This window comes from Trachemys scripta, chromosome 9 (assembly GCF_013100865.1).
Source record: "Trachemys scripta elegans isolate TJP31775 chromosome 9, CAS_Tse_1.0, whole genome shotgun sequence".
NCBI classification, from domain to species: Eukaryota; Metazoa; Chordata; order Testudines; family Emydidae; genus Trachemys; species Trachemys scripta.
Window position 1 is genome coordinate 55511960 of NC_048306.1, and position 22731 is coordinate 55534690.

The 22731-nt window shown below is 40.0% G+C and overlaps 1 protein-coding gene across 4 annotated transcripts in view; it reads right to left on the reverse strand.

The window, feature by feature from the left end:
- Positions 1–22731, reverse strand: part of STAG1 (stromal antigen 1) — a 384051-nt gene that overhangs the window by 281565 nt on the left and 79755 nt on the right. For all 4 annotated transcript variants that reach the window (XM_034781835.1, XM_034781837.1, XM_034781839.1 and 1 more), the window contains one exon: positions 15796–15963. In XM_034781835.1, coding sequence (XP_034637726.1) covers positions 15796–15963 — 168 coding nt within the window. The remainder of the gene's footprint in view (positions 1–15795; positions 15964–22731) is intronic.

The window sequence follows — 22731 nt, forward strand, 5'->3', positions numbered from 1 at the left end:
TCCTTATTCACTTTATCCACGCCATTCATAATTTTATAGACCTCTATCATCATTGGGGGGAGGGATAGCTCAGTGGTTTGAGCATTGGCCTGTTAAACCCAGGGTTGTGAGTTCAATCCTTGAGGGGGCCACCCAGGAATCTGGGACAAAATCAATACTTGATCCTGCTAGTGAAAGCAAGGGGCTAGACTCAATAACCTTTCAAGGTCCCTTCCAGTTCTAGGAGATATCTCCTATAATTAAAAAAAAATATTTATTTAATTTAATTTTAATTTATTTATTTAAATTTATACCTCCTTTCCCCTCCCTCCCAGCACCTCACCAGTCCTCTCTTTTCTAAGATGAGCAGTCCCATTCTTTTTAGTCTCCTCATATGGAAGCTGTTTCATACCCCTAATTATTTTTGTTGCCTTTTTCTCTGTACTTTTTCAAATTCTAACATATCTTGTTTGAGATGGGGAGACCAAAGCTGCACACAGTATTCCAGATGAGGGTTACCATGGATTTATATAGTGGCATTATGATCTTTTCAGTCTTATTTTCTATCCCTTCCCAAAGGTTCCTAACTTTGTTAGCTTTCTTCACTGAGCAGATGTTTCCAGAGACCTATCCACGATGACGCCAAGATCTCCTTCTTGAGTGATAACAGCTAATTTAGAACCTCATTATTTTGAATGTATAGTTGGGATGTTTTCCAATGTGCATTACTTCGCATTTATCAACATTGAATTTCATCTGCCATTTTGTTCCCCAGTCACCCAGTTTTGTGAGATCCCTTTGTAACTCTTCGCAGTCTGCTTTGAATTTAACTATCTTGAGTAATTTTGTATCATCTGCAGACTTTGCCTCCCCATTGTGTACCCCTTTTTCCAAATCGTTTATGAATACATTTAACAGCTCTGGTCCCAGTGCAGATCCTTGGGGGACATCACTATTTATCTCTTTCCACCGTGAAAACTGAGCATTTAGTCCTGCCTTTTGTTCAAACAGTTACTTATCCACAAGAGAGTCCTCCCTCTTATCCCATGACAGCTTACTTTGTTTAAGAGCCATTGATGAGGGACCTTGTCAAAGGCTTTCTGAAAGTCCAAGTACACTATATCCACTGGATCACCCTTCTCCACGTTTGTTGACCGTCTCAAAGAATTCTAATAGGTTGATCAGGCATGATTTCCCTTTACAAAAGCCAAGATGACTCTTCCCCAATATAATGTGTTCATCTCTATGTCTGATAATTCTGTTCTTTACTATAGTTTCAACCAATTAGCCTTGTACTGAAGTTAGATTTACTGGCCTGTAATTGTCAGGATTGTCCCTAGAGCCTTTTTAAAAAATTGGTGTCACATTAGCTACCCTCCAATCATCTGGTACAGAGACTGATTTAAGTAGTAAGTTACACACCACAGTTGTTAGTTCTGCAGTTTCATATCTGAGTTCCTTAAGAATACTTGGGTGAATGCTATACACTCCTGATAACTTACTACAGTTTAATTTATAAATTTGTTCCACCTCCTCTACTGACACCTCGATCTGCAACAGTTCCTCAGTTTTGTCACCTAAAAAGAACCGCTTAGGTGTGTGAATCTCCCTCACATCCTCTGCAGTGAAGACAGATGCAAAGAACTAATTTAGCTTCTTCTTACTTGCCCGGTCTTCCTTGAGTGCTCCTTTCGTGCCTTGATTGTCCAATGACCCCACTGATGGCTTGGCAGGTTTCCTGCATCTGGTGTACTTAAACTTTTTGTAGTTAGTTTTTGTGTCTTTTGGTTGTTGCTCTTCAATTTATTGTTTGGCCTTTTATACTTGACTTGCTAGAATTTATGCTCATTTCTATTTTCCTTCATTGGATTTGATCTCCAATTTTTAAACAATTTTTTTTTGGTCTCTACCTCATTCACTCTGTTTAGCTATGGTGGCATTTTTTTGTTCTCTTACTTTTTTTTTTTAAATATGGGGGTATACAATTAGTTTGAGCCTCTATTATGGCACTATTCACAGATATACACCAAAGAATTATCAGTGGGAAAAATCTTCTATTCCTTCTCATGCAGGGGGATATTGAATTCCTATCAGAGAAAATAACTTATAGGTAAGATTAAAACATTCTGTCTGATAAGTGCCTAGCCAGCAAGCCTAACCAAAGGGTTGGTGCTAGCAGTAAAACATACTGAGCATGAAGGCACCACTAAATAGATGGAGGGAAACGGCCTTCACTTGAGATTCTAGTAATTATCCTTTTTGCAGCTTTAATTTTTGTTTACTATAGCATAAAAGACTTTTCTACTACATGGTCCATACCTTGTGCACAAATCAGCAATACATCTTAATCTGCCTGGGCTGCTGGGAGGCAGAAGCAAGTTCTCTGATACTTAAGTGCTCTGGTGTCTATTTTACTCCCTGTAGACCTGGAAAATGGTTACTTACCTGTTAATTAGTGTAACTCTTGGGTCTTCAAGATGTGTTGTACATATATCTATTCCACTTTAAGTGTGTGCACGCCCAGTGTATTCAAGTCGGAGTTTTCAATACCAGTCCCGAAGAGGTGGCTCTTGTGCACCTCACCTGCTCATAGAATCAAAAATCATAGAAATGGTAGGGCTGGGCGGGACCTTGAGAGGTCATCTAGTGCTAACCCTTTGCACTGAGGCAGGACCAAGCATACCTGGACCATCCCTGATAGATGTTTGTCTAACCTGTTCTCAAAAATCTCCAATGACAGACTCCACAACCTTCCTTGAAAACCTACTCCAGTGCTTCAGTATCCTTATAGTTTGAAAGTTTTTCCTAATATCTAACCTAAATCTCCCTTGCTGAAGAGTAAGCCCATTACTACTTCTCCTACCTTCAGTGGACATGGAGACCAGACTGTTATCCATCACTGTCTTCTTTATAACTGCACTTAACATACTTGAAGACTTATCAGGTTCCTCCCTCAATCTTCTCTTCTCAAGACTAAACCTGTCCAATTTTTTTTTTTTTTTACTTTTCTTCAGAGGTCAGGTTATCTAAATTTTGTTTATAATTTGCGTTGCTTTCCTCTGGACTTTCTCCAATTTATCCACATCTTTTTTAAAGCGTGGCATCCAGAATTGGACACAGTATTCCAGTGGAGAACTCACCAGTGCTGAGTAGAGGAACAATTACCTTTCATGTCTTACATATGACACTCCTCTTAATACACCCCAAAATATTAGCCTTTTTTGCAACTACATCACATTGTTGACTCATATTCAATTTGTGATCCACTAGAATGTCCAGATCCTTTTCAGCAATTATTAACCAATTATTAATTGGTTATAATAATTGGAATAACCAATTATTCCCCATTTTGTACTTGTGCAATTGATTTTTCTTTCCCACATGAAGTACTTTCCACTTCACTGAATTTCATCTTGTTGAATTCAGACCAATTCTCCAATTTATCAAAGTCATTTTGAATTCTAATCCAGTCCTACAAAGGGCTTGCAACTTCTCCCAGCTTGGTGTCATCTGCAAATTTCATAAACATACTCTCCACTCCATGATCCAGGTCATTAATGAGAATACTGAATAATATTGGACCCAGGACTGACCCGTGTGACCCACTAGATATGTCCTCCCAGATTGATAGCAAACTCTTGATAACTGCTCCGAGTAAAGGATTTCAACCAGCAGTGCATCCTTCTTATAGTAATTTCATCTATATGGCATTTCCGTAGTTTGCTTATGCACATGTAGGACTGTGTCAAAAGCCTTACTGAACTCAAAATATCTCACTGTTTTTTCTCCCCATCCACAAGGCTAGTAACCCTGTTGAAGAAAATTAGGTTGGTTTGGCATAATTTTTTCTTAACAAATCCATGCTGGTTATTCCTATAACCCTATTATCCTCTTGGGGCTTTCAAAATGATTTTTTTAATAATTTCTTCCAGTATCCCTCCATGTATTGAAGTTGGGTTGACTGGTCTATAATTCCACGGGTTCTCTTTTTCCCCCTTGCTAAAGATAGATACTCTGTTTGCCCTTCTCCAGTTGTCTAGAACTTCACCCTGCTCCATGAGTTCTCAGAGATAATTGCTAACTGTTCCATGGCTGCATCAGCTAGTTCCTTAAGTAACCTATGATGAATTTCATCAGGTCCTGCCGACTTGAACACATCTAACTTATCTAAATATTCTTTTAAAACTGTTCTTTCCCTATTTTTGGCTTGTGTTCCTTCCCCCTTGTTGCGAATACTGTGTTAAGTATCTGGTCACAATTAATTTTTTTAGTGACGACTGAAGCAGAACGGGCATTAAACATCTCAGCCTTCTTAAGGTCATCTTCTTCCCTGCTAAATAGGGAACCTACACCTTCCTTTGTCTCTTGCTTCTAATGTGTTTATGCAAACTCTTATTGCCTCATGCCACCAGCTGAGGGTAAAAAGGGGCAGAGCCACACAACCATTCTTCAGTTCCTTCATCCAAGAATCATGATGGTAATAAGACTGACACAGAAGGAAGTGGGGGGAAGCATGCTGTGGAATTGATATGTGCACAATACATCTCAAATTACTACAGTTACAGTACAGGTAAGTAACCATTTTTTCTTCAAGTACTTGAAAGTTATATCTATTCCATTTTAGGTGTATACAAGTAGTATTCCTTCTGATGGCGCGAGCTGAAGATTGCATTACAATTTTCCGATATCTGGTTCAGCCCTCGAACCAGTTGTGATGGCATAATGCTTTACAAAGGTATGTACTGTGACTAGGTTGTCTCTCTGCAAATGTCCACGTGGGATATATTTCTTAGGAATGCTACTGAGCTCTGACGGAATGAGCCAATAATTTTTGAGACGGCAGTACCTCACTTACATCATAATAGGTTTAAGAACATTAAGAACCAAGAAGAACCAAGTTTAAGTCCCAGGACAGAACTGGACCTCTAACTGGTGAGTAAATTCTCATAATCCATTTAAAAAACCTTCCCAACAGAGTGTGGAAAAAATGGAACATCCTAGCATAATATGGCAGTTAAATGCACTCTAATGAACTGATTGAGGTGCCTCTCCCTTTGAAGTGTAACATCCTCCATCTGGTCCTAAATCGTATGGAGATACGTTGTAGCAAGCAGCCCAGACTAAAAATCTTCTCCATTTTGCCAAGTAAGTAGTCCTAATGGAGCTTTTTCTACTGTTAATTGAAATGTTCTGTACAATCCAAGAACAAATCTTTTCCAGAAGATTTAGCCACTCAAAAGCCACGTCCTGAGATGAAGGCAGTGAAGCTTTGACTCAGTATGATAAATAAGAGGGGGGAATAGCTCCCTTTTGTGGACACTCAGCCAGCCAGTTGGCTATGGAATTCCTTGTGGTGGTGGTTCTTTACTTGCTTCATCTGTAAAGGGTTAACAAGCCCACAGGTAAAAGGAAAGGAGTGGGACCTGACCAAGAGAGCCAATGGGAGGCCTAAAACTTTTTTAAATTGGGAAAAAACTTCCTTTTGTCTGTGTGTTGTGGTTCTCCGGGAAAGAGAGGAACAGGGAGCAGTTATGCACTGAGAAGCTTAAGCCAGATATGAAAAATGATCAGCTCATACCTAGAGATTGCTTATCTGAACCCCCAGATATGTAAATAAATTAGGGGATGTCCAGAAAGACGCGATTAGGTTTATATCTGTTTATTTCTTATTGGCTTGTGGACTCCTCTGTGCTAACCCCAAATGCTTTTTGTTTTGCTTGTAACCTTTAAGCTGGACTTCAAGAAGGTTATTCTTGATGTTTAAATTTTGTAAGTGGGTTTTTTAAATCTAGCAAAAGCCTAGGTTCCAGATGTATTTTCTTTTTGTTTTTAATAAAATTTACCTTTTTTAAGAACAGGGATTGGATTTTTGGTGTCTTAAGAGGTTTGTGCATATGTTGTTAAATTAGCTAGTGGCAACAACTGATTTCCTTTGTTTTTTTTCTCAGCTCTTCGCCAGAGGGGGGGGGTGAAAGGGCTTGAGGGTACCCCACAGGAAGGAATTTCCAAGTGCGCCTTTCTGGTGTCAAAGGGTTTTTTTGCATTTGGGTGGTGGCAGCAACTAACCATCCAAGGTCAGAGAGAAACTGTAACCTTGGGAGTTTAATACAACCCTGGAATGGCCAGTTTTTTAGAATCCTTGCAGGCCCCCACCTTCTACACTCAAAGTGCCAGATTGGGGAAAATCAGCCTTGACAGTAGTCCTAGTGGAGCTTTTTCTACTGTTAATTGAAGTGTTCTGAACAACCGAAGAGCAAATCTTTTCCAGAGGATTTAGCCACTCAACAGCCCCCTCATGAGATGAAGGCAGTGAGGCTTTGACTCAAGAGATCCCATTCCGATAATAATAATAGAGGAGATTAAACTGAAAGCCTCAGAAGGTCAGAAAACCAGTGTCGCTTCAGCCACTCCAGAGCTATTAGGATGATCATTGTGTGGTCCTGCTTTAGTTGTTGTATTACCTCAGGATGAGTGGAATCTGTGGAAGTGCATATAGTACCCAATTTCCTGTCTTCCCTCCTCCACCCCTGCTTGGTAACCAGAATGTATCCGTGAGAGAACCAGGGTTCTAACCTGCCCTGGCACAGAATTGATGGCATTTTCTGTTTTGTTTTGTTGCAAAACAGGTCTACACGGGGGATTCCCTGTCTCTAGAAAATCAGCCTCACTATGTTACTTTTCTCATGGATCAACTATGATCCTCCAGGAACTTTCTGTTGAAATGGTCTGCAAGAGTATTCTGTACTCCTGAAAGATGAGAGGCCTTGAGTGTAATCCTTTTCTGAATACATAGCTTACTGGATCTGGAACCACCCTGTTTGTTCTGACAGAACATTGCTGTGATATTGTCTATTAGAATCTGAATTGTTAAACCCTTGATGTAAAGTAAAAAGGTCTGGCATGCCTGCTGCATGGCCTTAGCTCCAGCACATATACATGCAGTGTTGAGTCCTGAGCTGACTATAGTGCTTGAGCCTGCATTCCCTGTAGGTGTGCACCCTACCCTAAGTTAGATGCATTCTAACCAGTTTTCAGTGGAAGGGGAAGAGAGAATGGCAACCCTTTGCATGCACTGATTGAGTTCTTCCACCAATCTCAGAACAGAACCCTGGCAATTTTGTGAATCAGCATGCCCAGAGAATGTTTGCTTGCGTGACAGACTCGCTTCAGCCAAGCCTGCATGCATCGCAGCTGTAGTCCGACAGGCTGAGTCAGATACATGCCGGAAGCCATATGTTCCAACCACCAGAGACAAATCCTCAGTGTTGCCCTTGGATGGGACTGCAGGCTGTTGCAGAATCTAGAATAGCTTGAAACCTGTCCTTCACTCCAATGAACTCAATTCTTTGTACTCAGGACAGAACTGATTTGTCCTAGTTTATTAATCAGCCCAGCTGAACAAACAGGGAGTGAGTTTACTGCACGTTATCCTCCATTTCTTGACTTAACTGGCCATAGATCAAACAACTGGTGGGTATTTCTGTATTTCCAGATACAGAAATACCTGCCAATTCTCCTGAGGTGAGCCATTTATAACTGACATGCACTTGATAAAGACCCTTGGAGCCAAGGACAGACCAAAGGGGAGGACAGTATATTGGTAGTGGAGACCTGTCACTATCTACCTGATACTCCCTGTGGCTCGGTTAGATGCCCACATGATTTGCAACCCTGCAAATCAAGAGCAGCACATCTGTCATCAGGATCCAAGGAAGGAATAATGGAAGCAAGGGATACCATCCGAAATTTCATTTTGTTGATAAACGTGTGTAGTTTTTGCAAATCTAGGATGGTCCTCAGACCTTGGGCATAAAGAAGTACTGAGAGTAGAAATCCCTCCTCCTAGGTTGAAGGGGCACTTCCTCTATTGCTCAGAGGAAGAAGAATCTGCATCTCTTAAAGTGCAGACTCATGAGAGTGGTCACTGAAAAGTAGATAGATAAGATAGACTGAAATTAAATCATGTAACCTAGCTTCACAGTTCTCAGAACTCACTGATCCAACAAAATGGCACAACTTGTTTCCAATGGAAGTGATTGGGAGGAAAGCAGTCACATAGACTGCTTTGGAACAGATGAGCGTTGGTGTGATGTGTCCAAAGTAGTAGGAGCTGGTGGCCTTCTGAGTTTTAAGATGCCCCTGAGACTTATCAGCCTGTCTGGAAGCGTACTAAAGCTTTCTATACATAGATCTGTATTGCCTCCTCTGTAAGGTTGCTGTACAGAACCCAAGAGAATGTAGTGATGCTTGAGAATCCTTGAGAAAATGCAATGCTTCATCAGTCTTGTCATAGAAGAGATTGCATCCCTCAAAAGGTAGTTCCTCAAGAGTCTGTTGTATTTCTGTAGGGATCCCAGACATCTAAAGCCAAGAGGCTCTAAGCTGTGTGACAGATGTCACCACAACCCCAGAAGCTGTGTCACCAGCAAAAAGTGCTGCCTGAAGAGAAGTCCTTGTAACAAAATGGCCCTCCATCACAAAGGAATTAAACTCTTCTCAAACATCCGCTGGGAGATTATCAATAAATACTGTCATGAAATCCCAGTTTAAAAGGTCATATTTTGAAAGTAATGCATGGTAGTTAAACACATTCATTGGAAGGCAGTTTATTTCTTGCCCAAACAATAGCAGTATCTTTGGCAACAACCATCACTGTTCTCATCCCAAAGTCTATGACAATGCAGAATAGAAGCGGGGGTGGTATGGCAACCTTGCCTTACACCAGAAAATCTTAAAACTATTCTGTGTGTCTGCTCTCTATCCTAATGCAGCATGCAGACTTGTCATATAAGACACATCAAATCAACAATCTCTGCTAGAATTCCATAGTGGATCAAGATCTTCCAGAGTGCTTCTCTGTGGACACTAACAAATGCTTTTGTAAAATCAATGAAGTTAAAAATAATCTTCTGCGGGTATTCCAAGCTTCTCAATAAATCTTCTCAGGGAATGTAGGTAAGTTCACTATTTCTTCACATCCCTCAATGGATGTTAGTGGTTCTGGCTGGTTGAGCACAGCCTTGACATGTTTCATCCAACAGGCTTCTATGTTAAAAGTGTACCTTCTCAAGCCTTCACAATGCCTCAACAATTCGAGAACTGTGATGTCAGTTGTTTGGATACTAGAAAAAGCTTTTTATAATCCCCTCTCTTGTACATCTTCTCAGCTTCTCTTGCTTTGCTTTCCATCTATTCTCTCAACTCTTCTGCCTGATCTTTTAACTTCCTTGTCTGTATTTGCATATTTTTGTTCTAGAATAGCTGGGACTGTATCTTGACATGATGGGAAGGCTTGAGAGCTCTGAAGACCCTGAGAGCTATGCTGGAGGGAGTGTAATTCTTTGTAGGGTTACCAAAGACAGATAGGTCAAAGGGCAGAAGCCAGATTAAAGGCAGTCCACCAATCTTCCTAGTAGGTTGTTAAGAGTCAGGCTACCAAACGTAAAAAATGCTGTAACAGACACAAAAACCATAAGCAAGTGTCAGACTTGCAAATACGAACACCAGCTGTGGAGAACTATAATCCACTGGAAAGAAGACAAGATAGTTCTGGCCAACCAGTAAATTCAGCCAACACTGCGATGATGGAGAATCAAAGCCAGAATCAAAGAATCAAAGCCAGAATCAAAGAATCAAAGAATCAAGGAAGCGCTCCATCTGAAACAGCTACTTCACAAGTAAAGTTGGAATCTTAAATCGCTTTGGAGCACAGGAGACTGCCATGAGTTATCAGAGAAATAAAAATCTTTGGCCTAATTATACTTGAACTGAGTGAGATGAGATGGACTGGACGAAGCAAATTATCATCTGTGTGACTGTTTTCTATTCGGGAAGAGAGGATGATAAACATCAGGAATAAGAAGGCTTATTATTGAGTAAGGAAGCTACTGAAAGAATGGGAACCTGTTAATTTAAGAATATTGACTGCTCACTGACGATCCATGCAAAAGTCATAGTTGTTCAGTGCTAACAAATAATGAAAACTGATCAAAGACTGTTTTTATGAGAGACAGCAGAGTATCTTTGGCAATACCAAGAAATATGACATTCTTATCCTGATGGGAGATCTAAATGCACAGATAGTTTTGATAATACTGGATATGAACACATTATGAGCAGAAATGGCATCCTAAGGCAGAATGAAAATGGCGAATGTTTTGTTGAACTCTGCGGACTATATAATCTTTGCATTTGGGGAAACACTATTCTCACACAAGGACAGACAAACTGACATGGAGAACAAATGATGTCTTCATCCAGCAGCAGCTTGACCACGTTGCCATTAGTAGGTGTAGGTGAAGATCACTGTTGGACACCACGGTGTATACAAGTGCTGATGTTGGAAATGACCATCATCTTGTCACTGGGACAATCAAAATAAAATTAAAAATGACATCACTCAAGGCAGACAGCGTGCATAATAGTAGAAATGTAGCAGATGCACCTTGAAATGCACCTTTGCTGACGCAACTCCCCAGTAGATTTGCAGAGTTAAAGACACTGACAGATGACATAGAAAAACTAGAGTCTGAAGAAGACCTCTGTGTAAGCTCGAACGCTTGTCTCTTTCACTAACAGAAGTTGGTGTAAAAAAAAATATTACCTCGTCCACCTAGTCTCTCTAATATCCTGGGACCAGCATGGCTACAACAACACTGCATAGAAGAAAAATGGAAGCTTTTCAAAGAAGCAAGTGTGGATGCAACCAGGATTACAATAATGGTGAGAAGATATAAGAAAGAAGAATGCCTCCAACCAAATGCATATAGGTTTTTGGAGAGAGAAAAATTAAATAAGAGAATTCAACACCCTCATGTTCCCATAGCATTGTCCCACACCTCCTCTTCCACTCCCCCAGTCCCCTTCCCCTCCCCATCACCTGATCAAACAACCCCTCCCTCCGTCTACTCTTCCACTCCTAATCATCCTCCCCTCCCAGAGAGTATTTGCCTGTATAGTTTATTTTCTTTTTTAAAAGTATTAGCACTTTCTAAATATTGTGCTTTTCTCAGATTACATTTGTTCAAAATAAATATCCTCTTTGCTAGAGGCACATTGGTGCAATATGCCTGCTTCTTTTTTTTTAAATTCAGATTTCTGCCCTGGGTTGCCCAAATTTGGATCACTATCAGAACTCTGCATCCCTATGAGGCATACTTGGATTGTATTAATATCTGATAACTGTACATTTTAGAGCACTTAGAAAAGTGAAGTTGAAACAGAAAACCAGTCTCAACCTTCACTATGGTAGAGCTTTTGCTCTCCTATAATAATGGTCACTTTTGGATTTAAAATCTATGAAAACCAGACCATGAAAAGGTTTGAGTAATTTTGGACATGCCCAATCAAAAAAAATGTGCAAAAAGTATAGCTCTTTTTGAGATTTGTTAATTTCTTCCCTACTTCTCACAGATCGGTGAACCCCTTAAAAGACTGACTAAAAAAGATGCAGGATGGTGTTGGGAAATCCATCAGCTAAATGCTTTCAAACAGATCCAAAAGTGAGTGATTAACCATCTGATCCTGAAATATTATGGTATAATTTAATATAATGCTAGTGAATGCAGAATGGGTGCAACATTATTACAAAATGATCAGTCAATAGCACTTGCTTCCAGGACACACTTTCCAACATGCTCAAATACAGAAAGAATTCCTACTCACTGCTTTTCCATATACCAAGTTTGACCAGTATCTCCTGGGCCATGATCATATCCATGCAGAAACAGACAACAAACCTTTGAAATTAATATTCAAAAAGCTATTGTTAACAGCTCCAAACTATCTTGAAATAATATCAAAAATATCACTTGCATGTACAATGCAAAAGATTGTCTTTCATGTTCATCCTGATGTTCTGATTGTGCACATCTTCTGTCCACAACATGAGTGCCAAAAGACAGTGAGAGCTTGACAGCCCTTGATTATGAAATCTTCTACATGCATCAGGAGGCGGCGTTTCATCAGAAACATCAGCTAAGCAGAATTCTATTGTGTGACAGATAAGCAGGTGCCCCAGATACAGACATACCCAAATGCACAGTCAATTTTAAGCATTTGGAACAGTCTATAGGTCAGGATGACCAGACAGGAAGACATCTGCCCAGCCACTTAGATTTTCTTTGTCTAGCCAATATTCAGTTCAAATAAACTGACACTACAAAATGGTATTCTATATTAAGGCAGTAGGGTAAAGACCCTAAAGGTCTGAAATCCTGAAATGCTAGCTTTCATACACTGAAACCTGTTGGTGTTGAAGCATGTTTACATAGGGCCAAGATGTCCTGTGTTGGCCAAACATAAGCAGTGAAGTCAAAGATTTCATACATCAGTGAAGTATCTGCAATAAATTCCTAGCACATCACTCATGATGCACTAAATATTTGATCTATCGCAGAGCAAGTCAGGCATGGACCTACATATATTAGGAAATCAAGTATCCCTCCTAATCCTTGATTATAATTTCTGATTTTATTAGGAAAAAATCCTGTGCACACAAGAGCAGCTTCTACCACTTAATGCTATGAAGAATCAGCATAGAATCCCAGAAATTGTTGATACAGATAATGGGTCTCAGTGGGCCTGTAGGTAAATTTTCAGTTTGCAGCATACGCAGGATTTGAACATATCACATCCTTTCTGCATCACAGCCAGTCTAATGGTAAAGCTGAAGCAGATCTCAAGATTGCCAAGTAGTTGGTAAAAAAGCCGTACTGGCATAACAAAGACCCATGCACAGCATCACTTGACTGGAAAAATACACCAACAGAAGGCATGGAGAGCAGACCAGAACGGCATCTCATGTCACACCACATACAGGCTGTTACTTACAGAACAACTTTTGAACAAAGCTGCAGTGGAAAGGTTGAGAACACAAATTAAACAGCAATGGCAACAAGTCAAATACTACTATGACAGAGGTACCAAAATGCTCTTTGAATTCCACATAGAACAGTCAATATCTAACAACAGAGACAACAGACAGGGGGCAGGGAATATTTACAAAGAATAGCACATGGTAGAAATACAAACAACTCTACCTCTGCAACTAGAATTCCCTTAGAAGAACCAACAAAAAATTATCCTGAACAGAAGAGACAAATGAATCCTACCACAGATCAAGATATAAGGAAAGTCTGCAATCAATGCGAAGTGAGTTCACTTGAGCTTCATGAGTTCGCAAAGACAATGCCAGAAAAATCTAGGAGCACAGAAATCTCCTGAGGGCAAACAGCAACAGGAGGAAGGCCTGAAAATAAAACTACATGAAGCAAAAGAGCAGTAAAGTTGCTTTGTAATTTCAAAGACTATGTTATTGATTAAAAAGGGAGAGATATTACAGAGCACTCTATAAAAAAAATACATCAATGCACATGTATATGTACATAGAGTGCCATCTACCAACACAAGAATATATAGTATTGTCTGAAAGTTGGTAGGTTCAATAATGTTATTGTTGTGCACTGCAAAGACCTGCACAGAAAGAGCCACTAACAAGAACTCTGTCCCTTCGTAATGATCGTGTCACAAGCTCTACAAGAGAGACAAGGTGGGTGAGGTAATACCTTTTATTGAACCAATTTCTGTTGGTGAGAGAGACAAGCTTTCAAGCTTACATAGAGCTCTTCTTCAGGTCTGTGTAAGCTTGAAAGCTTGTCTCTCCCACCAACAGAAGTGGTCCAATAAAATTTATTACCTTATCCACCTTGTCTCTCAAATGTCCCAGGAACACCATAGCTACAACAACACTGCATACACCAATCTCTACAAGTCAGTATGGAGGCCCTCAGGAGGAATGAAAGGGTAGAAAAGACATATATATTATATATATATATATATCCCCAAGTCTGATTAGTTTTTAACCTTGGTTTCTGAAACACTGGTGAACGTGGTTTTTCTCAGTCTATATTTGCAACTAAACAAGTGTTAAGCATTTCAGCTCTATCTGTACTAACACCTATTGTCAGTAATGAGTCATTTTTTACTGTTGACCGGGGTAAACCTAAGTGCCTAAGCTACTACTGAAAATGGGACTTAGGAATTTCTGAAAATTTTGCCCCAGGCATTAGAGTGACCTTCCCCACACTACTACTTTCTTCATGTGCCCAGGGCTCCTGCCCTTTAAAAAGACCCCTCTTCCAACAAGCTCAGCACACTTCTTTCACAATAAATAAATAAATTCATTAAACTGCCACTTTCCCTAACTCACTTCCTTCTGAATTGAATCCCAAAGTGTCACAACACACAAATTTCTCCTTTGAAATTTGCCAAGAACAGGCAGTACTGTTGGAATCTGTGTTCCCACCACCTTTATATCTTGCTATAAGTGGATCCTATTCAGAACAGAAGCAATGCAACTATTTCTTAAACACCTGAGTTCCACTCACAAAGGCATTTAAAAAAAAAAATCTACAGCAGCAAAACAGTCACTTGTATCTTTTCTCTGGCTTCCATTTTTATCAATGGCTCTCAGATAAACAGCAAACACAGATCATATCATATCTCCTATCTCATAATAAAACTGAAAAACTCCAAAATAACCTTGGAATCCTGCCAAAACAAAACTGAAAATGAACAGAAGTGATAGCTCTGATGCAGTAAAACAAAATGAAGATAATGCACCAGGAAGATTTCCATACTCCTGTTATGAGAAAATTTGTTCTGTCTTCATCTACTAGATGAGAAGGGTAAATCCTACATCCCCAAATTCACAAAATGTAAAAAGCTTTAGAATTCTGATTTTCTTCAGGTTTACTCCTACATTCTCTAAATTAATCCACAACCCAGTCCCATCATGGATTTGTCTGGTAGGTAAAATTTTCAAAAGGGCTTAAGTGACTTTGGACAATCTTGTTTTCAAAAGTGACTTAGGCACTTAGGCGCCTACGTGCTACTAGAAGTCAATGGGACTTAGGCTAAGTCATTTAGAATAAAATTTTCAAAAGCACTTAAGTGGCTTAGCCTAAATCTCCCTAAGAGATGCTTATACGTATATAAGCATCAAACCAAGCATAGTGTTTCTTTCATAACCTTACCTTCCTTCCCAATACCTGAATCTTCTACTACTCAGCTGTCAAAATACTTCATTCCTACACTGCACCAGGAAGGTCTCTGCAGTCCTAGGAGTCCACAGTGAAAATTAATGTTCTAGTGCAGGGGTAGTCAATAGATAGATCGCAGGCCAAATCCAGACGCTTTTGAATGAACCCTGAAATCTTTTTATTTATTTTTATATTATTATTTTCTCTGTGGAGTCTGGATCTTGACGAAAAATAATTGACTAGCCCATTCTAGTAGAATGATTCCACTAGCCAGAAGCCTGTAATCCTGGAGGTGAAGGCTGTGAATTCTTTTCCCTAGAATTAACTGAAAATGGGAATTGGGCTCTAAGTCATTTCAGTACTTTTGAAAAGTTTACCTGCTGTGATTAAACATCTCACATCTTTTCTGCCTTGCTATACTTAATACATGATAACCTTCATGAAAAGCTGCTTTAAATGTTCCCTAATTTTAGTACTCACTTGTTTTTCCATTTTAAAACAACAAAATAGTGAAGAAATTTACTAAAGTAGAAGACTTCTTCTAGGACTATAGTTATTCCACATATAATCTCCACCTTGATCACATTCCTCATTTCTTTCAGCATACAAGCCGAGGGGAAAAATCTTAGCATAATACCCAGAGAGTCCATCAGTCTGATACAGATTATCCAAAATACAACCACAATACGACAGTTTACAAAAACTGTTACAGTCTGAAAATATTGAGTGACCAAGCTGCAACAAAGATGAACAAACAGCACATTGGTTATTTTACCTGCATCGCACTTTTCCCCAGTTTCACCACCTCAAACAAAGTGACAGGGTCCCCGCCTTCTCCATTCTGTTGAGGGTGACCATTAGCTCTTCCACGACCTATTCCTCTAGTTCCAGGTTCAGAACGACTCTTATCTCCTGGAGACTTTCGAGGTTTCTTATTGGCAGACTAGATAAAGGGAACAGCATAATGAAAATTGGAAGTATTGAATGAATGAATTCAAAATGCTTGTAAACCATTTATACATATCAATCAACAACTGATAAGTACTTGCTTGGTAGGCATTTTACTTATAATGTCAAGTTAAGAAGTATGACTTCCTAGCACCAAAGAGCTAACGGGACATATTTCCATAATACTAGTCTTAACCAATACAATAAATACATAAAATAATGCAATGTCATGCTTGCAATTATGCACAAAAGTCAAGAAAATTAAAAATTATGGTCAATGTGACAAAAACATCTCTGCCATATACTTACTTACACAATAACTAATGCATCTTATTTACAGAACTACTGCATCCTATTTATCTCAGGACACAATTATTACATAGGGACCAACTGCATGTTATACTGAAAATGTGTTCTTCCCCTTCATCACCATCCAGCTACAACTTGTTCATAGCTCCTTATTTGCCCATGAGAAAGGCTTAACTGTTCTCCTTCCACACCACTAAAATTAATCAGTAATTGGATTTGTATGGACAGATACAATTGATGATATGGTCCCTTCTTGCCACTAAATCTGTGGTGGAAATCCAGGCCCTCCTGAAGTCAACAGGAGTTCTACCTATGAATCTATGTTATTTAATATAAGATTTCTTTAGTTCCTTCTTACCTATAGCTCCCCCTTGTGTGTTCTACATGAGCCAAATAGCTTGGAGATCAGTCTTCCATGTATGTAAATCATTTTGCTCAAGATAGTTAGTTCCTTATAAAGAGTTAATCTTCTGATGGCATGATTGTACACAGGCCACTGTCATTCTGTTATCACTTGCCATGTGAATGGTGAAACTGTTTTGGGGGAATTGTGTGAAGAAAGTTCTCTACAGCGCTTACTGCTGCTCACAGCTCCAGACGGTTTATTCTGTAGAAAGTCTCCTGGTGCGACTAATTGCCTTGAAACAGAAAAATATTCTGTTCATCTGGGCCTTGATAAAGGCTCCTCCAGGGGCTTACTGACTCTGAGTAGGTTGTGCCTAGACTTCCACAAAGCATAGAATGAAGCATTAAGGGTCATAGACTCTGGTTTGTTAAATCCATTTTGCATGGTTGAACATAGCAGCAACACATGGACTTCAAATGGCCAGATATGCCCAGCACAGAATTTCCTCTGCACAAGGAAACTCATCTGGAAAAAAGCTAGGGCAGGCAGAAGAACTGACTTCTGTGCCAGCCTTCTCCACACCCCTGGCACAAGAGGAAGAAAGGGTGAGTCAGATGCATGCCACGGGGTGGACTAGGAGAAAGGAAGAGGAGCAAGGCAGAGTGGAGCACAACTGTGCCTCATACCCCATGGTTTAAGGTCACCAAGGGGCCTTACACTAGTGGCATACATTAGGGCTGTTTGTTCCTCAGAACTCTAACTTAAGTTGAGGCTAGGCAGCATAGGATGAGGAAGTTGCGAGCATGTGGACATGTGGACTGGAGAGTCCAGCCCCGGCCCGACGAGAGATAGGAAGCTCCCATTTCTCATGAAAACATTATGCAGGCATATACATAGAAAGCACTGCCTATCGGACTATGTTTACATATTATACTACCAATCTAGTTAACCAAAAGCAGCTCCATGTCAAGATTGTGTAGTATTGAGAAACTGATCAATTGTGTACTATATAGCTTGAGGCTTTTTTCACAAAATAAGACGACCAGGCACAAGATGGACTTTATATGGTAACTAGGGGGCTGGTGTTTTGAAGTGGCATTAAGGAGTTACACTGTAAGTTATCTATGAACCTGAGTTGTCCTGAATTTGTGCTGGACTGCTGATTCTATGGACAAAGCTTTTACCAAGAGGTTAAATAGGTAATGAAAGATATGATTCCCTCCTACGTGAGACCTGGTACTAGGATCTTCATCAGTTTCAGATACATCCAAGGGGCAGGTGAGAGGCTCAGTGGCATAGTCTTGATTTGCAAACATTGATTCTGGATAGCAAACTGGAGAAAATATTGATTGGCAGGAGTTAATGGGGACACAGAGGAAGACTTCCCTTAGATCAGCTGAACACAGGAGATCACGAGGGGGCAATTTCCAAAATATGGAGAGCTTAACATATCTGCAGATCCAAAGACAAGAAAGTGAGTAATGGGTGGAAGCCTCCAGTTTTGTGTTTTGTTTTGTTTTCAGTGATAACACAGAATTTGAAGTATAAACCTGCTCCTCTCTCTTCTGCTGATGGATATAGTAAGTTCTGAATTGAGTCCAATATGACTTACTACTTCTCTTGGTGGGGAAAAGAATGCAATAGGAGGAGAACACTGAAAATCTTTATGATATCCCTTTTTGATCATTTCTAAAGCCTATGTGGCTGTGGCTGTACTGGTCACAGGCATAAAATTCTTTTTTTCATCTTGACCCCTAAATCTTGGGCAAGCTGGCTCAGCATCCCCACCACCATCCTCCCACAAGAGGAACCCGTTTTACTACTGCTGGAGAACCATTTTCAGGTGCCACAGGAATAGAGGGATTAAAGAACATGCAGCTCTGTCTGCATTAGAAGCACATGGAATTAAGGCTGGCTGTTCTGTAACTGCTCCTAGGTTCTCTGACTCAGTTTTCTGGACTTATTTCATCGAGGAATCCTTCAAGGTTTTAATGAGGGATTAGCTGAGTAGTTTTGTGCCATCAGTGTTGCTCGGATGAAGTTTTCTCTAGGGGAGATATCTGTATCCCAAATTATCAACTATATATTTCTGTGATCTAGAGTGAGGACGACTCTGTCCAAAAATACAATAATTCCACAGACTTTAATGTACAAGATAGCTAACGACATGAGGTCTGGAAAACATGCCTTACAAAGAGAGACTTAAGGAGTACAATTTATTTAGTTTATCAGAGAAAACATTAAGAGGCAATTTGATCATGGTATACAAATATTTATATGAAGAGAAGTTATATATTATTAGAGGATTATAATCTAGCATACAAAAGCATAAGATGATCCAATGGCTAGAAACAGAAGTTAAAAAATTCAAACTGAAAATAAGGTGCAAATTTTTAACAGTGACAATATTTACCCACAGGAACAGATTACCACGGAATAGGGTAGATTCTCCATCACTTGGAGTATTTAAATGAAGATCTGAAGTCTTTCTAAGAAATATACACTAGCTCAACCCCAGGTTATTGGTTTTGATGCAGTAAACACTGAGTGAAACTTTCCTGGTCATGGTTCATTCGGGCCTTAAAATCTCTTAATTTATGAAAAGATATTTTATATGATTTTAGTTTTTTCTTTGATTTTGCCTTTAGTTCTCAACTAGTTATTCCCCTCTGTATTTGAATCAAGAAGAGTATAGTGTGAGAATTAGGGCTTGGCTACACTTGCGAGTTACAGCACAATAAAGGAGCCGAGGGTGTACTAGCTCACTTCCCGTCCACACTGGCAAGACACGTAGAACGCTCTGACTCCGTGGCTACAGCGCTGCTGGTACTCCACCTCGGCGAGTGGAATAATGTTTCCTGCACCCCTGCTCAAGCACCGCAGCGCCAGTGTGAACGAGGTGTTGCATTACTGCGCTCTGATTGATCTCCGGAAACGTCCCATAATCCTCTTAAGTCAAGTGGCCACTCTTGTCATCGTTTTGAACTCACTGTAGGAATGCGGATATGCCGTTTCAAAGCTCCATTTCTGACAGCTGGCTGCTTATCTGCTCCAGGACAAAAGAACCATTACTGAGGAATGCGGCTTGCTTTGAGTGAGAGAGAGAGAGAGAGAGAGGTGGGGGGAGGGAGGTCTGCTGCTGTCTGAACTTACAAGTTCACTGACATGCTCTCAGCCCCCCCAAAAACCACTCTCTTCCCCCACATACACACAACACACTCCCTGTCACACTCCACCCCACTCCCCACATTTGAAAAGCATGTTGCAGCCACTTGCATGCTGCGATAGTTATCAAAATGCACTGCTCTTTGTGGCGTTGCAAGAGCTGCTAATGTGGCCATGCCAGTGCGCTTCCAGCTGAGTGTGTAAGCACTCGACAGCGTTTTCCCTGTTGTGGTCTCCGAAGGCTGGTTTAAGTCCCAGCGCTCTACAACTGCAAGTGTAGCCATGCCCTTAATGGGGAGCTCACAGATCCTGTTGTAACTGATGCATTTTTTAAAATGTTACATTGAGGGCTTCTTAGCTGGATAGAACCATACAGAGTCCAGTTTTTGTTTTTTTTTTTTCTCAACTCTTTTAAGGATCAGAAAATCTACTTTTTCATTTCTTTCAACTGCATTTTGAGGGAGGTCTTTCTTGGACTGAATGAATGAAAGATTATTATTTGATCTCCAGATTGGTATGTAACAGCTCAGCCATCCAGGTCATCTCCCTCCAAAGGAGATTACTATATCTGATTAGATTATTTGGAAAAGAAAAAAAATATCCCCCTTCAGCCAAAATTCAGGAACATAGGAATTGCTATACTGGATCAGGTCTGTGGTCCATCTAGTCCAGTATTCGGTCTTGGTCAGTGGCCAGCACCAGCTTTTTCAGAGGAAGGTGCTTAAACAGATGAATCTCAAGTAGGAAGGTTATTTTACCTCTCTATTTGGCACTGGTGCAACTACCGCTGGAATACTGTTTCCTGAATTGTGGGCACCAGAGCTGGAAAGATGTTGATAATCTGAAGAAGGTTCAGAGAAGAGCCACAAGAATGATTAAAGGATTACAAAATAATGCCTTCTAGCGATAGACTTAAGGAGCTCAAGCTATTTAGCTTAACAAAGAGAAGATTAAAGAGTGAGTTGATTACAAGTATCTACATGGGGAACAAATATTTAATAATGAGCTCTTCATTCTAGCAGGAAAAGGTGTAACAATGCAATTGCTGGACATTCAAACTAAAAATAAGGCATAAAGTTTTAACAAGGAGAATAATTAACCATTGGAACAACATACCCAAGGATGTGGTGGATTCTCCATCAGTGACAATTTTTAAATCAAGACTGGATGTTTTTCTAAAAGATAATCTATTAATTATTTTGGGGAAGTTCTATGGCCTGTTTTATACAAGAGATCAGACTAGATCATCATAATGGTCCCTTCTGGTCTTGGAATCTATGAAACCTTGCATTAGGCAGATGTGCAATAATCTGTCACCCACAAAGGCCTCACCTTAACCCCAAAAGGAGAGTGGTTTAACCCCAAAGTATATAGTTTCATATCCCTTGCAAAACTTTCTTTAAGCATTAACCATAACTCTGGATATTTTTGTTATTTATGTAAATGATCGATCCTTCTTTGAACCTTGCAAGATACTTTGCCTAAATGGAATCCTGTAGCAAGGAGTTCCACAGTCTAACTAGGTGCTGTGTGAAAAAGTATTTCCTTTTCTTAGTTCTGAATTTTCCTCCTTTCAATTTCATTGACTGTCCCCTTGATCTTGTGTCACGAGACAGGAAAAAACAGATACTCACAATCTCCCTTCATTCTTTTTTCATGTCCCCTCTTACTTGCATTTTTCTAAGGTAAACAACTCCTATCTCTTCAATCTCTCTTCATGTAAGAGTTTTTCCATGCCCCTAATAAATAACATCTTTTTTTTCCCCTGAACCTTCTCTAATACTTAAATATCCTTTTTGAGAGGTGATCAGTAGAACAGATAGTATTACAGTAGGCTGGACCATCGATTTATATAACAATTGACTTTGTTGTTGTGATAAACACAGAGAAAAATGAATCGGGCTTTCTGCTTTTTGATGTTGACCTTCTTTGTGGTATACTCCTCAGATGAGAAGGAGGAGAGGCAGCAACAGCTTGGGTCTTTTGGTTTGGGTAGGAGGAGGCCACTGAAGAGGATGAGCTCTGATAAATACAAGGAAGATCTGCAGGCAGTGGTTTTAGGAAGCGACAAAGAAGGGAACCTTCCTTATCTGATTTGGATGGTGCCCTTGGACAGGAGATTTCTTGATCAACCTCTGAAAAGAACAAGCCATTCAAGTATTTCCATCTCAAATTTAAGAGACAGGCCATTGAGGATCAATGAACTTGCCCTTAGGTGGCCATCAGGGGGAAAAACAGTAGTTTTGGAGAGATAAAGAGTAGGAACTCCCTTGGATTGCAGGTGCTGGTTCTAAGGATCACCACTGGAAACAGGGTGTTGTCTCACCAGTACATTTAAAGCATTTTCTCCATATGTCATTAGCCATCTGAGAAATTTTCCACATCCCACTGGGGTAGGAGGCAGCCTGTGTGTGTTTAAAAAAAAAAAAAGCTCTCCTGGGCCTCTACGAAGAGGCCATACTTCCAGACTTCAGTGAGTAGGAAAGCTGCTATAGAGAGCAGTCTTTTGAAGTGCAGCTGAGCCTCTGTTGTGCTGAAGCACAAGAAGAAAATGCCACTGGATCAAGGATTTTCCCCCAGGCTGCTCTTAGAATCCCTTCTAAAGTGTTCCATATTTTTTTTTTTTTTTTTTTTTTTTTTTTTTTTTAGGAATTATGGGAAGGAGAGAAGAAATAAAAAAACCTTCAAAAGAGGCTCTCAGAAACAGCACTGAGAGAAAACTGCAGTTTTCTAGCACAGGGACATTCAGCTGAAGACTCACAAGGAAATAATACAAATATGACAGCAAGATCAGCTGGAAAGCTTAAGACAAAAAATAATTGAAAAGGTCTGCATGAAGTGGTTTCTGGATGCAAGACAGGTACTCAGCATTCATGACCAGACCAGTATGAGAAGTTCCCTGTAATCGTGAGAGAAGTGAGATGCTGGAACATCCTTCAATAG